We start from the raw sequence: 16,328 nt of genomic DNA on the forward strand, positions 1-16,328 counted from the left end.
CTGACCACTAGGAAGCAGGGCATCACCACGGGATTTGTAGGCTACTACTGGCCTTCTCATTTTAGAACTGAGGCACAGCTCGCCTCCATAATACATACGTGGAATCAGTCTGTACACCAACCTGTTTAATCCATTCCATAAATGTATATGTTACATTTCTTGGCAATGACACTTGGTGTGGGAATATAGTAGGAGCTGGTAGTAGTAGTAGTGGCAGGCTACAAGTGCCTTTTGCTGCTGGGCGTGGTCGATGCTTCATTGAGTCAGCCCCTTACGTTACACGTATTTGCCATGCCAGTAAAACAGTTGGTTTAACTAGTGCAGTCGATGAGTGTCGAAGGCCAACACAATTTAAAGGATTTTAGAAATACCTCGGATTTCAAATAATATATTTACAGCGCATTCGGTAAGTTATGTTAAGAATCAGTTTGACTAAGTGCGGTCTGAAAACAAAAGTTAACAAACAATGTGAACTGGCGTAGCTTTAACTCACGAAATGAACTGCATGCTAGCTAACGTTACCTTAAATTGCACTGTTTGTAGATCTAATATTACAGAGCGTAGCTTTCTCCTTCAGTGGTTAGAGGCTTGTTGCTAGCCAATGTATCTTGGGCAGCTAACTAGCGTTCGCTATACGAATAACACTGCTTCCTGTTAAACCTGTCGGTGTTGTCTGAGCGTAATGTCGTCATAGTAATTTGGCCAAATCAGCCATTTATTTATAACATAAATGTGTCTGTAACCTTAAAGCGAACTGTCAGTGGTTGGGAAGTTCGAAGAACCTTGGCTATTTCGAATCCACTAGGGACAATGTTTAAGTCACTGCATTGAATGGGTTAAACACATTAGGGTAAATGCTGCGTAGGAACCAGGTGATCTGATGGATATAAGTAGTCTTGATTACTCTAATGATTACATTATTGTGTGATAACGAAGCACATCAATTCATGTCGGCTAGCCGCTTAGAAGCTTACTTTAGGTGCCTCCAGGTTATACAAAAAACCAGGCTTCAGCAGCTAGTTTGACTAGTTTAAGATCTGTTGTCGCATGATTTTTGATGTTTTAGCTGGCCACATCAGCCATGACCAGCTAAAACCAGCTACCAACATAAGATGATTTGTCAGCAGCTAAATCACTGCCGTAAGCTTGTTGACCAGCTAGTTTTCCCCGCATGAGGTATGTGTTAAGGCCGATTTATGCTCAGTTACGTAAGCGTAAGCGCAAGCGCAAGAGGCCGCGCAAGCCCCTTTTTACGCCATTTTGCGCAAGCCTATTGTTCTGGGTGTGAAATGCTTGGCAACACCCCCAACGCAACGCGTAAGCACCTAGCAATTCATGCTCCCTTGAGAAGCATGCAAGGGCCTTTAGTGTGATTTTTTTTTTCATGGTTCAGCTAGTCATACCATACTGGTGTTCATAACAGCTTAAACCATATATGCTTGTTTTCAGCTGTTTTATTTTTAGCTCTGTTTGGACTTTTTTGTTTGGTGTACCTCTTAGTATTAAAAGCAGTCACAGATCAAGTTGAGATCTCTAAATAATACAAACAATAACTTCCATTGCAGCTCCCAAACATATTTCAAGATGTTCTACACCTGTGGTCCCAACGAGGCTATGGTGGTCTCAGGTAAGCGTGCATTTCATTTTACCTAATACATCTCATTGAAGATTGAAGATGTAGATAACTTTGGTGCTGTTTTGGTAAGCACAGAAAGTATGACACAGTTAGGGCTGTTTTTCTTCCATCCCTATCTTACAGGGTTTTGCTACAAATCTCCTCTGATGATTAATGGAGGGAGAGTGTTTGTTCTCCCATGTGTTCAGATGATTCAAAGGTAAATATTTACAACCATTCTTCTCAAACATGAGGCGGTGTCTGAACACAAAAAGGTGCCTTTTGCCTGTTGCTCATTGACTGTTAAAGTGGCTGACACTGGCATTTTGCTCATTTGTATTTACAGGTTTGCATATCAATTGCTTTTATAACATACAAATCAAAATGCATACATACACTTGCATGCATGCATAAATTAATGGGAGAACATTTGCAACAGCACAGAACAGAACAGAAATTGTATTGAGCCAATCGCAGATCAACTGAAAAACGTTAAAGTAACACTATGGAATTTCTGGAGCTGCCAGGTAGGTAGGGCTACTTTTTGCTGGACTATTCAGTATCTTATTTGCTGTCTTGCTTTGTCTTGTGTTGCACTTGCTTGATGTTTGACTGTGATAGGAATGTGCTGCCAAGCTAGCAAACATTGCTATCACAATAACATTACAAAGTACCTATTACTAGCATCAATGTCCAAGCGTGTGGAAACAAGCTTGCTAACATTGGAGATGTCTTGCTAGCGGCTAAACTTAGCGAAACCTGTTAAAATGTGCTTATTATATGACAAACTAGCGAGTCAACAACTTTCCTAACACAGTCAAACATCAAGCAAGTGCAACACAAGACAAAGCAAGACAGCAAATAAGTTACTGAATAGTCCAGCAGAAAGTAGCCCCCTTCCTGGCGGCCCCAGAAACTCCATAGTGTTACTTTAAATAAAGAAGCCAGCGGACCGCCAACTTTGTCCTCAGTGGACTGATAGTGGCCTGCTGACTGCTTGCTATTTGGGTGTAAGTGATTCAAGTGATCTGCAGTCTGCCTAGTGTATGCTGATGGAAATATAGAGCCTAGTGATTTTGGAATAAACAATAGACTGCCATGTCGTGATTTTCAAACCGTAGTGAAATCTGAGCATGGAGTGCATTGGCATCAAGGGGTACTGAATTTCCCCCTAATCATTTGGCCAGGGTTGATTGCTTCATAATGAAGCTTTAATTGTGTAATTTGGCTAAAATGCAAAACAATGAAAATCTACATGAGCATCTTGCTCAGTGTGACCAAACTGAAATAGTGGTTTGAGAATATCCACATGATTTTAATCAAACATGTCTGCTGAGAATTTGTTGCAGTGGCGGTCCGAGTGTGTTTGTGTGGTTACTCGACTCCCAGTTAATGCACCTTTATGGCTGAAATGCTTTTTGCCACTCCGTGTGTCACCATAGTTACTCTCTCTGAATTATTCTCTCAACCTCTTTTCTCTCCTCTTTCTAAGGATCAGTCTGAATACCCTCACACTGACTGTGAAGAGTGATAAAGTCTACAGCCGATATGGAGTTCCTATCTCTGTGACTGGAATTGCACAGGTATACATCACACACCCAGTTGTGTTCCACTAGCTTACTGGCCCAGTCTCCAGGTTAAACAACCTGGAGTTGTATTGCCATTCATTTGACACAGTTTAGTTTCTTGGGGCCAGGAGTGACTCTGCAAAGTCTGGAGACAACTTGATTAAATGCTGGCATTGAAAGGCTGTGGAACTCAATACTAACAAGGCTTGTTGCTTTCCTTAAAACAACAGTAAGGTTTCATTTAAACTACCATGCAATTCTCACAGAACTACACAATGTGTTATTTGTAGGGTTGGGCGATGTCTCCTTATTTGACAGAAGACGATGTTTACATTGAAACATCGTGATGGACGATGATATCGTACACATGTCGTCGGGGGGGGGGGGCAGTGGTAAGGGTGGGTTGTACTGTTTATATCAACACCTTCGTGTCTATTCTATTTTGTAGCCAAGTTAATGCTTTCGCTAAAGTTGAACGTCATATTTCTGTTGACAATGAGCAAGTTTCCAGACGCAGGAGCAGGCTTAGTTATACATATAGATAAATATAATAGTGGACATTACACTAGGCAACATGGATCTCATTCATATCTCATCCAGTCGAAATCTTAACAGGATTGAACCATCTTTATTACAGCGTATCAACATAAGAACAGAACATAGCTAAATCTCCGCTTAGCATGCTAATTACTACTGATAGCACTCGCAGGTAGCCCAAAATTTGGTATTTAATTTAATACACAATCTATCACATTAGCAACTTCATGAAAACCCTTACTTTCATTAGGTATGCACATAATGCCTCACATACAGGTCGAACAAGAAGCATTGGAAATGTATAAGGCACAGTACAGTCAACTACTTGGCGACAAACTGAACTGTCACTATCCTAAGGGGGCTGCAGCCGGTACGCAGACGACGTTGCTAGGCAACATCACTATCAACAGAAAGTTTTCATACAGTTAACGTGCGGAAAGGCATTTTACGGCTGTTTTTTTTTATGCGGAAAACTATTGGCCCTAAATAAGCCAATATTGGCATATTGTAGCAGTAGCCTATTTAATTTTCATGCCTGACTTTAATTCATATGGGGGGGGGGGAGTGGCATCACGATGGTTACCATCCATCGTGATGGTGGGTCAAAAATGACGATGGACGATGATATCGTCCATCGGCACAACCCTAGTTATTTGACAACATTATTACTTAAAATGGTAGAAACCTTCTTAATTCCCTTTAAACGATTTAAATCTGCACTGTTACTGTGAGCAATTTCATGAGGGGCTGGATTGGTATGGAATGTGGAACATATAACACACTAAATGTGACCACCCAACCTTATATCAGGGTGTCCGCGGGGTCTTAAAAAGTCTTAAAAAGTCTAAAATTACACATTTTCCATTTTAGGCCTAAAAAAGTCTAAAATATAGCGATTTTTTGCACTGTATGTCTAAAATTGAGTTTTGAGTAATTTAAGACCTACGTTTCAATGCAAAAATATATATTTTTTACGTCCTTTTCCACGCCGTTCTGTTTTTTCTTTTCCTGTAATGGGCGCAGTTATGGTCCGTGTAGTTCTACACGACATGTTGCTGTTAGTGGAACGTAATAAGAAAACTACGGATGTGAAACGGAAATGTACTCTCGTCACTTGCAGTAGCAAGTATTTTGATTCCCTGTGTGCGAGCAAGGCGGGAAGTTATGAAGTAGAAGACGACTAAATGGCAGAAGAAGATGGGAAGAAGAAGAAGGAAATGCAAACTCAATGATAACTGGCTCTCGCGACCGGAATTTTCGGACTGGTTGAAACGCGTTCCCGTCGACAGTGAGGCTTACTGCATTCTCTGCAAAAGAACTCTAAAACTCGGGACCCTGGGCATTAAGGCACTGGAATCGCACACAAAGTCAAGTAAGCACCAGGACTCGGCAAATGCGGCGCGAAATTCGCATGGTATAGCCCAGTTTTGTTCTGCAGCTAGCAGAAATAATACCTCTACCGGTAGTACTAGTTCTAGTGCTGCGTCCAGCATTTGCGATCAATTTACCCTTCCGCAAACTCCGCCCCCCTTAGCAACGTTTAGTATATCAGTCAAGCATTCACGTTTCCCAGGTTCTCAGCATTGGTATGAATGGGGTGGTACATGTTTTCAACCGTGTCAATTTCAGCTCTACCCAAAGAAGTCATAAGCATTTTTTGGAAAAACAGCAAGATCTCAGATCGAAGCAGGCAAAAGGGTCTGCAATATGCTTATATAGGCTACAACCACGACATTACATGCCGTGTTTGTAGACAGACAAATGCTAAGGCTAACAGGTTCATTCCAGCTATGTTTATTTGTTCTATTATCTACACAGTCGCCGCTACGCAAACATGTAAGGTGGTAAAACTGAATCGTATTTTAAGCAAGGGTTTTCTCACGTTTTCGATGCAGTGGGCAGATTTTAGCGACATAGCTTCTTGGAACAAAGTAGGTGCTTCTGTTTACGTTGCTGTCATTCAGCTGATGGGGGGGGGGGGGGGGGGGGTCGTCTACATTGTTTGATCCACAGCAGGCATTTCTCTCTCTGGGTCTTGGGTTTCGGGAAGGGATAAAATGTTACCCCTCCCTCCAGCCTTTTTGGATATCGACTGTCAGAATTACACACTCCATAAGCACAACGTTTCATTTTCTCTTCTCGAGCAGACGTCTCTCTCATTGACTTCCATTCATCAAAATGGCTCGCTTGACTGAGGTCCCGAGCTTAGTCACCGTTGCTATGCTATGATTGATCAGTTACCGTTTTGGGGAGTGGTCGCGGAAGGGTCAATTGGGCTCAGTTGGCAGAGCAAGCAGAGGGCAAGGCTGGCAGCAAAATGGCAGAGCTCCTCTCAAAATCCAATGCTTTGAGGAGGGCTGCTAAAGACAAACTCTCCCAGCTTAAGGTTCTGGAGGATGAAATTGCCACCAAAAGTGCACAGCTTAGAAGCATGTAAAATAATGGATGTATATATGTTTGTTTCATTGACAATACATGTCAATTGACCGCAGTCTGGCTTTGATATTTCTTTTTTTGATACTCCGTGAAGGTCTTAAATTGAACCCATGATGGTCTAAAAAAGGTCTAAAAAAGTCTAAAATTGCACTTGTTAAAACCTGCAGACACCCTGTTATATGCAATGTCTGGTTTCCTGTGGTAGGCTGTGGTTCATTCTTATTTCAGTAGATTGCATAATAAGCCTCCTGAAGCTGTATGTCACTCCATATGAGGTTCCAGTTTGGTAATTGACCAGCACCATGTAATGTTTAACTGAGGGAAAACCCCAGTACAAGATGCCATTCAGTAAGCACTGGTTACCCTACTGATGCTTGAGCCTTTGACAGGTTAAGATCGACACCCAACAATCAATGCTGATGACAGCTTGCCAGATGTTCATGGGCAAGAGTGAGACTCAGATAGCTGATATTGCTCTGGAAACAATGGAGGGCCACCAGAGGGCCATCATCGCCCATCTCACTGTGGAGGTAGGTAACCTACCCATCATCATGGCCCTTGGCTATGTGCAAAAACCTCTAAGTGTTAGATAATATCTGGGATTCACTTGTAGTGAACTTGGTGCAACCCGGTTTTCACATATGAAGTAGTTTGAATGAATCACCTCAAAACTATTGGAATATGTGTCAAGACTAGAATTTATCTGACTACCTGGTCTCAAAATGCACAATCCTAAGTGCCTTGGCAGAGAGACAAAATTCCACAATGTCACCATTGCTGCAGAAACAGGAAGTCTTTGATTGCAGTTATCTCTACTGAAGGTGATCAGAACATTAGCAGGCTTAATCGGACTAATGCAAATGTGCACTGCAGACTCTTACTATATACATATGGTAATTCTGCTCTTGGCTCTTAATCATAGAATAGTTTATGATAAAACACCGTCATTCACTGTCAAAGAACATGTTGAAATGAAGATGTTCGCATCTAGAGTGAATGCTGAGAGACCACATTGAGGTCAGCAGGCTGGACTTTCTGTCCTTGTGTCTTCCTGTCTTATTTCCTGATAAAGTATCTCTTGGGAGTTGGCTGTGTTTGTTTTGATGAAACAGTGAAATTGTCTCTCACATAACTCAACTTACTCAACTTAACTTACACATCCATCATAGGAGATTTTTCAGGACCGTAAGAAGTTCTCTGAGCAGGTGTTCAAGGTGGCCTCCTCTGACCTGATCAACATGGGCATTAATGTGGTCAGCTATACGCTCAAAGATGTGCACGATGACCAGGTATGTCTCCCCCTCCCTGCACTTTAACACCATTAGCATTGATGATTTATAAAAAAGAAAGAAAATGAATGACTGAGATGAAGGAACTCAAACGGGAAACTGCATTTCTTCATGATTTGCCTCCTCACTGCAATGTAGGTTAATCCATGAACTGATTACATTTGTGTGTACGTTAGGTATTTATTCAGTGAATGATGGATACGGACCATTATTTTGACAACCTATTTCAAAATATTACCAGTAGTTACTCGGCTATAACTACTTGCTGTACCATCTGATGACATGACATGACCTGACAAAGGCTGCAGTTTGTATTTGAATTTACTCAAAGCATTACTTTTACGTAATACATCCCCAATATTTTAGAAATGAGAATCAGTAGACTTATATAGGATAATTTGATATCTTCCAGCAGTGACACTTTCCTCTGTGGAACTAAAACAGGTGTTCTTTTCTACACCCATGTTGTTTTGGGCATGAAGGTCTGTTGGGCTTACTTTTTATCACAATGGAGTTTAATGATAATCCTCTCCTCCTCAGGATTACCTGAACTCCCTGGGCAAAGCCCGCACAGCTCAGGTTCAGAAGGATGCCCGCATGGGTCAAGCCCAGTACAAGAGAGACGCCGCTATAAGGGCAAGTTTTTTTTGCTTTGTCCCTGTATCCCTTCCCTCTGGTCCCCTCTTCATCCCTGTCTGCTGCTGACAATGTTAACTCTGTGTGAGCAGGAAGCCCATGCCATGCAGCAGAAGGTGTCTGCCCAGTATCTGAATGAGATTGAGATGGCCAAATCGCAGAGAGACTTTGAGCTGAAGAAGGCCATCTATGACATGGAGGTCAACTCCAAGAAGGCAGAATCCGAGATGGCCTATCAGCTTCAGGTAAACGCACCATAACGTGCATGCCCATGCATGAACACGCATACACCTCAGCATCTGTCTTATGTGTTTCATATGAATACAGGTGTATTCTAGCTTAGCCATTTATCCCTTTAGCCTTGTCATTTTTATTTTGTTTCTAGCATTCAAAACATAGCTGAAATGAATGAAATCAAAAATTGCAACCAACTAAACTGAATATAGTATCCCAGTTGAGCAAGATGATGCAGGACTGACATAATGATTTAAAAGGAGTGTAAAAAAATAAACAGTGGAACTGAAATTGAACCAGAGATTAGTTATCCATCTTGAGCAGTTGCTGCGGCTTCCTCTCTGTTCCTCTGACCCTCTACCCCTGTGGCTCCTCAGGTGGCCAAGACCAAGCAGCGCATCGAGGAGGAGAAGATGCAGGTGATGGTGGTGGAGCGCACGCAGCAGATCATGCTGCAGGAGCAGGAGATCACGCGTCGCGAGAAGGAGCTGGAGGCCAAGGTGAAGAAGCCCGCTGAGGCTGAGCGCTACCGGCTGGAGAAGCTGGCCGAAGCCATGCGGTGAGTCCAGCCCAGAAGACCCCCACTCACCCTCACCCTCCACCCCGAGAGGCCCCAAGCAGCCGCCCCTCTCACTAACGAGAGACCTATTTTTAGTTTAGGTTTGATCCTGCATTCCCACTAGCAGGGTTTATGTGCAATATGCGGTCGGCACAGTTGGTTTACGGTTTAATTAGAAGGTGAGAAGACAGATGCGGGGGCTATCGCGTTACAGATTCTCTCCTATTTACTCAGCGTCTGGGTTGCCTGATGGTTGCATCAGGGTGTTCTCGTCTTTAATCCCTTGAACTAAGAATGGCCACACTCAGACAAAACATGTACAGTGGTGTAAATAAACTCACTTTCTATTTGTGTGTCTCTGTCTCGCACACTCCCTCTTCTTGTCCACTCCCTCTCTTCCTCTCTCTGTCTGTCTTGTCGTTCTTAGGTGTCAGCTCATCATGGAGGCTGAGGCAGAGGCAGAGTCCATCAGGGTGAGTGCAGCGGTCTTCGCCCTTCCGTGCTTTTGTTTGACTTTGTTGTTTTGTTTTGTTCCTCTATGATGTCATTTCCTCTGCTTGACATCAGCCGTCCAGCAGCTGGATAATGCACACACTGGATTGATTTAATGCTGAAAGCAGAGATAGAGGCGAGCAAATATAATGTAGTCAACTTCTCATGTGTTACTCATCATCACAAGCTAAACTATTACCACGAATGACTCACACACATACGCACATACACATACACTGAGTCATACTACAACTTTCTCTTGCAGTTTGATCAAAAGCCCCTTGATCTGTAGCAGAGGATGAATGTGTGGTGTATGATGTGTTTATGAGAAGAGCTGTGGCGAGAGAGAGACAAGAGGAGATGAGGAGAATCTCATACATTAGTGTTTAGACCAGATCATGGTTCTGCCTGCCTCAAAGTGTCATTGAAATGCATTGTGGGTGCGCTCAGATATATTATTTACAACAGCAGCCATAGCCCCATGCTAATGGTGATTGACCATGATGTGTCTTGTTAATAGCAGCGAATAGGGAACTAGGAAGAGGGAGGAATGAAGAAAGTTGAACAGTGCTGTGCGAGTGAGCGGTGAAGACAGAATGGGCGCCATGTCGCGTGAGTGTGTGAGCCTTCCTCATGTGGAAGTTGTCATGTGTTTAGTTTCTCTCTGTGGTTGTTGGCACAGAACAGAAAGTGGAGTTGAAAGGATATGGGTATTTTCCTCTAAATTGTGAGAAAATGTTCCAAACTGTGTTCCAAAAATGTGACCATAGTGTGTTACCTGTGGTTCATGTAAACTGTTGCTGAAACACATAGACACAGTTTGGGAAGAAATTGTTCTCCAAGCGAGAAAGGGATGAGATGGGCGACATTGTGAATGCCGCGTCCCACCAGATCATGTTCGAGAAATGTCACATGTGGTTGAGTTGTGGCTCTGATTTGGCCTGCAGGAGTTTGTAGCAATGCATCTAAGTAACCTTGCTGTGGTGTTTCCTTATAGAGAATGCTTTACCAGGAAGTGGATTCTTTAACCGCTGTTGCGATGTGGACTACTTTTGTTGTTAACAAACAAGCATACGGAAGTAAACACGCTCCTAATCTTGTCCTATCTGTCTTGCCTTGGATCTATGCTGTGTTAGGCAAGTGACCGCATTTTACACTCTGTAAATGCAATGGCTCGGAAATAGGGATGGGAACCGAAACCCGGTTCTTGTTTAGAACCGGTTCCTAATGAGCCGAATCTTTGGAATCGTTAGCCAAATTCAAAACCGGGTCTGTAAACGGACCTCTGTGCCGTTTGCCCATGCGCAAACTCTTCCTTTAAAAAATCAGACCGCAGCAGAAATGGCAACTAGACAGAAGCGATCTAATTCACTCGAACAAATGAAAACATGGTCACTTGTAACGTCTGTAAAACATGTATTTCGTCAAAGGGAGGAGGTACATCTACTATGAATAAGCACTTGAGCACACAACATGGTATTAAATTACAAGATTGTCATGTTTTTGATGCCTGCAGCAGCTCAACTAACGACGGCGCTTCATCCCTAACTTACCAAGGTAAACTCCTCAAAATGTTTTATCATAACGGTGTTACTCGTGTGTTATCAGCAAACGTTTGCGTTGTCGTGTTAACCATAACTAAACTTAGCATTTAATTGCTTAACAGAATGGGCGATGTTGGACATTGTCATATAACGTATAGGCTAGCTTAGCTGTAGAATCTTCTATTTTCAGCCGTTGGCTTGAGGCAGAGGCAGTGCTTGCCTCCCCTCTGTTGGTTCTAGAAAGTTTGTGATAACACACGAGTAACACCGTTACGGTGCAAACCCATGCCACCGTTGTGAGCGACTTCCATCGCTTTGAGTGGGCGTGGTGTAGCGTGTGGAAATAGCATACAGTCCAACTGTCAAAGACGACACCAAACAATCTCATTGGTTGCTGCCGGGAAATATCGCTCCTCATTTGCATAAGTTTCAACATGTTCGAATTTTCAACGGACGCGTCGCTCAGATCGCTAATTTACGTCACAATGGATTGGCTCCCATTGAAATGCATTGGGTTTAGAGATCGCGTCGCTCACAACGGTGGCATGGGTTTGCACCGTTATGATAAAACATTTTGAGGACTTTACCTTGGTAAGTCAGGGATGAAGCGCAAAAGACTCCGTTAATAATGGCGTTGCCTAGCAACGCGTGCAGCTCCCTAGATATGGATACGTTTCTCTTTCAATTCAGTGGCAGCAATAGTTAAGTTTTAAATATACTGAGTGCCTAGTTTGCGAATCATCTTTGTTCAAATACGTATGTGAGGCATTGTGTGCATGATACAAGTAGGTATGTTTCAGTACGTTATTGTGTTTGTAGTGGGTTCTACATTGCTATTAGAAGCGTTAAGCATAATAGTTCGCAATTAGCCATACAACCAAGCAACCTACAAGAAAATATACAGTCCTTTAGTTTACTCAATAACAAGGGCTTCATGTCAGATCAGGAAATTCAACGATTTTGTTAGTGCCATTTTATTGCCAGATTTAGTTTATCTCGAGAGTGCAATGAGGGAGGGGTTTAGATTGGACTAACTTAAACTAAACCTGGATGCATTGTAATGTCCCAACAATTATGAGACATTTCCTGAGGTATATCTGCTCTGGAAAAGAAAGATCAGTAGGTAGCAGAGGAAGGGTTGTATAGGGGTTGTTTGCTATTTCAATCATTCACTCATACACTCATCTATAGTATAGATGAGTAAATGAGTGAAATAGCAATCAACAGTGCTCTGCAATGTCAATGTATAGCTTTAGAGTTGACACTCTCACCACATATGCATTTAAATATTGTTTTATATTTAGTTGCAAGAATGTCTGTTTAATAAAAGTTTTTGGTTATTTATGTAAACATTCTGTTTATGGTGTGTGCAGCATTCTAGAAATTTATATAAAAGAACATTAATGTAAAAAACCCGTTTGTGCTCTTTTTTCACCCCTTACCCAATAAGAATCGATAAGGAATCGAATCGATAAGCAGGAATCGATAAGGAACCGGAATCGTTAAAATCGTAAAGGTTCTCATCCCTACTCGGAAATGAGCATTGGGGGAAACAGCTGATGAACACCGTGAACTGCGTCTTGTAGGCTGGTGGTTCTCTTATACACACAGGAATACCCACACTCAGGCTGACAACAGGTGATCGGGCAAGCTACACAGCAAGATACGGTTCCTTGTTGTTTCGAATACAGGGAACTTTCTCTACTCTTTGAACGGAGTTGTTTTTTTGAACTGCATATAAACAGATCTGAATGTGGACAATATATGTATTGCCACTGCATTGAATATTCCATATATTGTATAGTGGTGGTGGTCTATGAAATCCTTTTGAGAACCTGTGATTGTGATTTATAGACGGTATAGGAATTGAGGGCCATAAAGCGGGCTACTACCGACTGAGCTTAAACCGGGCTCTCTTTCTTTCTTTCTCTCCTTCTCTCCTCACAACTTTGACAATTATCGATAATTGTCTGGCGTCCAACAAAACCCCTTTCTTCCACAACATAAAGGCATAAAGTTTTGCACAGCTAAACCATTTTGTTTAGAAATACGGATGAGATGCTTTGGAAAGGGAGAGGAGAGAAGCTGATTCATGGTTGCTGAGGGGTTCAGACCTGCTAGATTTGGGATTTGGAGACGGCTGTAACAAAAAGCAGAAATTAATTCCGACTGTTCCATAGTTTCATGGAATATTGCTTGAAGTCTTTTGTTCCCTTTTTGCCATCTTGCTTTTCTGTCTCTGTTTTGTCCTCCTGTGTAAGCTGATCCATCTCTGGTTGCCTTGCTCTCCCCACACGCCCTCTCCTCCCCCCCTCTCTGCAGATCAAGGGAGAGGCTGAGGCCTTCGCCGTGGAAGCAAAGGGCCGCGCTGAGGCAGAGCAGATGTCCAAGAAGGCGGAGGCCTTTAAGCAATACAAGGAGGGAGCCATGGTGGACCTGCTCCTGGAGAAAATCCCTCTGGTGAGGAGCTCAGAACATCACGTCACGCCAGTCACACAACACATTTGCCAAAGAAAGTTTTAATTTGAAAACCAAGCTTAGCTGAAAAGAATAATAAGGACTGGATAACTAAGAAGTGATTTTTCAAGTGGGTTGGTTGGTTGGTTGGTTGGTTGATTGTTTGCCCTCCTGTCCTCTAGATGGCGGATGAGATCTCCAAGCCTCTGTGCATGGCGCAGAAGGTGACCATGGTGTCCAGTGGAGGCTCTGAGGTGGGTGCATCCAAGCTGGCTGGAGAGGTGCTGGATATCATGACCAGGCTACCAGAGACTGTGGAGAAACTCACCGGAATTAACATCTCCCAGGTAAGGGAACCTGCAGGGCCACGTCCAGGGCCTGTCTTGGAAATGTCTACCCCACACTTTATTTAGCTTGAACTCCAAAGAATAGTACATGTAATGGTTTGGTCATATTTATATGAGCAAACAGGAAGAGCAGTGGAAGTGTTTGGCATTTTAGGAACAGTGAAATATGAGCTACAAACATTTTGTGATCTGTTGGCACTCATCAATAGAAAACCCATGAGCTCTTAGATCTCCCAGACAGCACATGTTATAAGGAAAAGGGCCGTAGCAACGTATTTCTTTTTTATTGGTTTTAATAAAGAACTCTTTGCCATTCTTTGTCTTCCTCTGTCTCTGCCTCTACAGGTGTCAGGAAAGCGCGGCTAAAGACTTGGCTGGAAGAGGCACCCAATCAGATGAGAAGATCTATCCCATAGTGCCTATGTGTATGCATGTCTGCTTATCCTATAGCTGTAGATAGTGTACCTGAGTGCTTGGTTAGGCTCATTTGACCTCCCTGGCCTTAAATCACACAAGTGTAGGAGACCATTAGTCTTGTTATGTATCAGCGTGGCTCTTTAGTTTGAATGTTTTGGGGGCTACAGAAGATGAAGGAAGATGGTAACACTTAACCCTTTAAACAGATGAGAAAGCTCTTTCTTATATTCATAAATATACACCATATATGTATCTTATACATCACTTTCATTAGAATTTCGCCTGTCATCTCATGCATATGCGAGTACTGTTTTCATGAACGTACTTAGCTGCTCCTGTTGCAATCGTCAGCACCCTCCATGAAACCCTCTTTCCATTGCATTACACAGACATTCAGAGTCCTTACTCCCTAATCCCTTTATATCAATGCTCAATACTAAGCCATATTTGTAACCTGTTCTACGGGAAAAATTGACCAAATATTGTGTGGTAGCCTTTTATCTGTGCATTTATTTCCGTGTGCCTTTGTTTCAGGCCTCTTCAGTGCAGGATGTATGACCCCGAAGTGTTGGATTACAGTACAGTACAGTCCATTTCAGTTGGTTTGAGGGATGGAGATTTGTTGTGAGTTCAGGAATGTGAGACATCTGGGGTTTATAGGAATTGAACAGAATCTGATAATGGTGCAAGTCTAATGGTCTGACGTGGGAATTGCCTCATCCCAGTTTTAAATACAAAATTATTTTCAGTTGGTCAGTGGGAACCTGAGAACAGGGTTGAGACTTAAAAGCGTGTCTTTGACCTTCTACCAAGACTGTTGTACATCCTCCAGTGGTTTCTACACTCACACTCAGTGGGTTCTACTCACAAAGGCCTGTATGGAGGTGTTCTGTTGGGCTATGAAGTGACTGTGGCATGTTTTGGCAAAGCAAGAGTATTAGGGGAAAGGAAGTAGGTGTCTGACATGAAAGCATGGGTTTCCTTGACGCTTGCAGCTCAAAGGAAAACATTTGTCGAAACACTGTGGGGGAAGAAAAGTTTGTTTGGCATAAACCACTTGCTCTGACATCTGGGTCAAGCTCTAGTGCTTGACTTAAGTATTTGTTCATGATGAAAAAGCTGAGGACTAAAAACATGCAGTTTCTGGATTGTAACTGTATGGACTGTATTTGCTTCAATAATGCTGCTGTCAGGATTGCATTTCATACCTCTAAATCAGAGGCAGATGAGGCTTACATGCTCCCCGTCACCAACAAGTGCCTGAATCCCCCTTCACCCCCATTGATGCACCTCCGTTCATGACACCAAACCTACTCTATGCACTGAATGGGGTTTGGACCATTCCTGCTTTTAAATAGCTTGTATTAGTTTTTATTAACAAGCCAATCATGGCTTTACTTCCAACATTGGACTTTATCATACTGCCATTTTGAGTTCCATGTTCCTCTGATTTACTTCAATGCTTGAGTATTACTACTGGTGTTTTTTAGTTTTAGCTTGAGAAATGTTATGTTTCTTGCCAAAAGACTTGCCTGCCTTACTATATACTTTTATAGTTTTTATTGTACCTTAATGCAATAAGTCTTGGATGTGTGGACATGTAACAGAAATAACCTCCTATGTTGTAACATAGTTGAATATTGAATAAACATGCTGAGACCTCAGCCTGTGACTAATCTGGACTGTGTGAAGACCATGTTTCAACAGGCATGGAAATCAGCTCTGCACTCATGCTTGTTGCTTGTCCACTTAAAGCCACAGAATGTTATTGTAGGAATAGTTTTTAATTACATCTTAAATGTCATTTTAATTATCTATCGTCACGTGGTGGAAAGATAAACACATCCGTTCCCACTTGATGCCCAGATTCTTCACTTGTGCTTTGGGTTGGGAACCCTGTGAAAATGTAAGGACACCATTTACAGCAAACGCATTGCCAAAGTACTTAAGCTATCAAGCTAGATAGCATTTATCAAAGTAAGCTGAGCTTTTGGTGGTGTCTCTAAGCATCTCTTACATAAAACCATAATGCCCTACACATAGTATTAAATGGAGAAATTTCACATGATTTTGATCTAAAAAGTTTACCTTTATTAAAACATCTTCAAAAATAGACAATGGCATCAGTAGGCAGTAAGCTTTCTACACAGAAACAGAGACCCCAGAGACAGAAAACATATTTCCATATATTAGTGAA

At 42.3% G+C, this 16,328-nt stretch overlaps 1 protein-coding gene across 1 annotated transcript; it reads left to right on the top strand.

Moving 5' to 3' along the window:
* Nucleotides 1-297: 297 nt before the first annotated feature.
* Nucleotides 298-15,795, top strand: flot1b (flotillin 1b). The gene is made up of 13 exons (XM_080857929.1): nucleotides 298-406; nucleotides 1,566-1,627; nucleotides 1,760-1,835; nucleotides 3,108-3,198; nucleotides 6,546-6,686; nucleotides 7,326-7,445; nucleotides 7,986-8,085; nucleotides 8,178-8,326; nucleotides 8,693-8,874; nucleotides 9,302-9,347; nucleotides 13,233-13,370; nucleotides 13,550-13,714; nucleotides 14,060-15,795. Exons 2-13 carry the CDS (start codon nucleotides 1,585-1,587, stop codon nucleotides 14,078-14,080), a joined length of 1,272 nt encoding a protein of 423 aa, XP_080714055.1. The 5' UTR covers nucleotides 298-406; nucleotides 1,566-1,584; the 3' UTR covers nucleotides 14,081-15,795.
* The last annotated feature ends 533 nt before the right edge of the window (nucleotides 15,796-16,328 follow it).

The sequence above is a fragment of the Sprattus sprattus genome (assembly GCF_963457725.1).
Source record: "Sprattus sprattus genome assembly, chromosome: 19".
Lineage (NCBI taxonomy): Eukaryota > Metazoa > Chordata > Actinopteri > Clupeiformes > Clupeidae > Sprattus > Sprattus sprattus.

Excerpts from the sequence above, each read along its gene's own strand:
- flot1b (XM_080857929.1), top strand. The coding sequence starts at position 1,585 with ATGTTCTACACCTGTGGTCCCAACGAGGCTATGGTGGTCTCAG. Across the intron at positions 6,687-7,325 it reads TCGCCCATCTCACTGTGGAG|GAGATTTTTCAGGACCGTAA; the intron begins GTAGGTAACCTA and ends CATCCATCATAG. Across the intron at positions 7,446-7,985 it reads AAGATGTGCACGATGACCAG|GATTACCTGAACTCCCTGGG; the intron begins GTATGTCTCCCC and ends TCTCCTCCTCAG.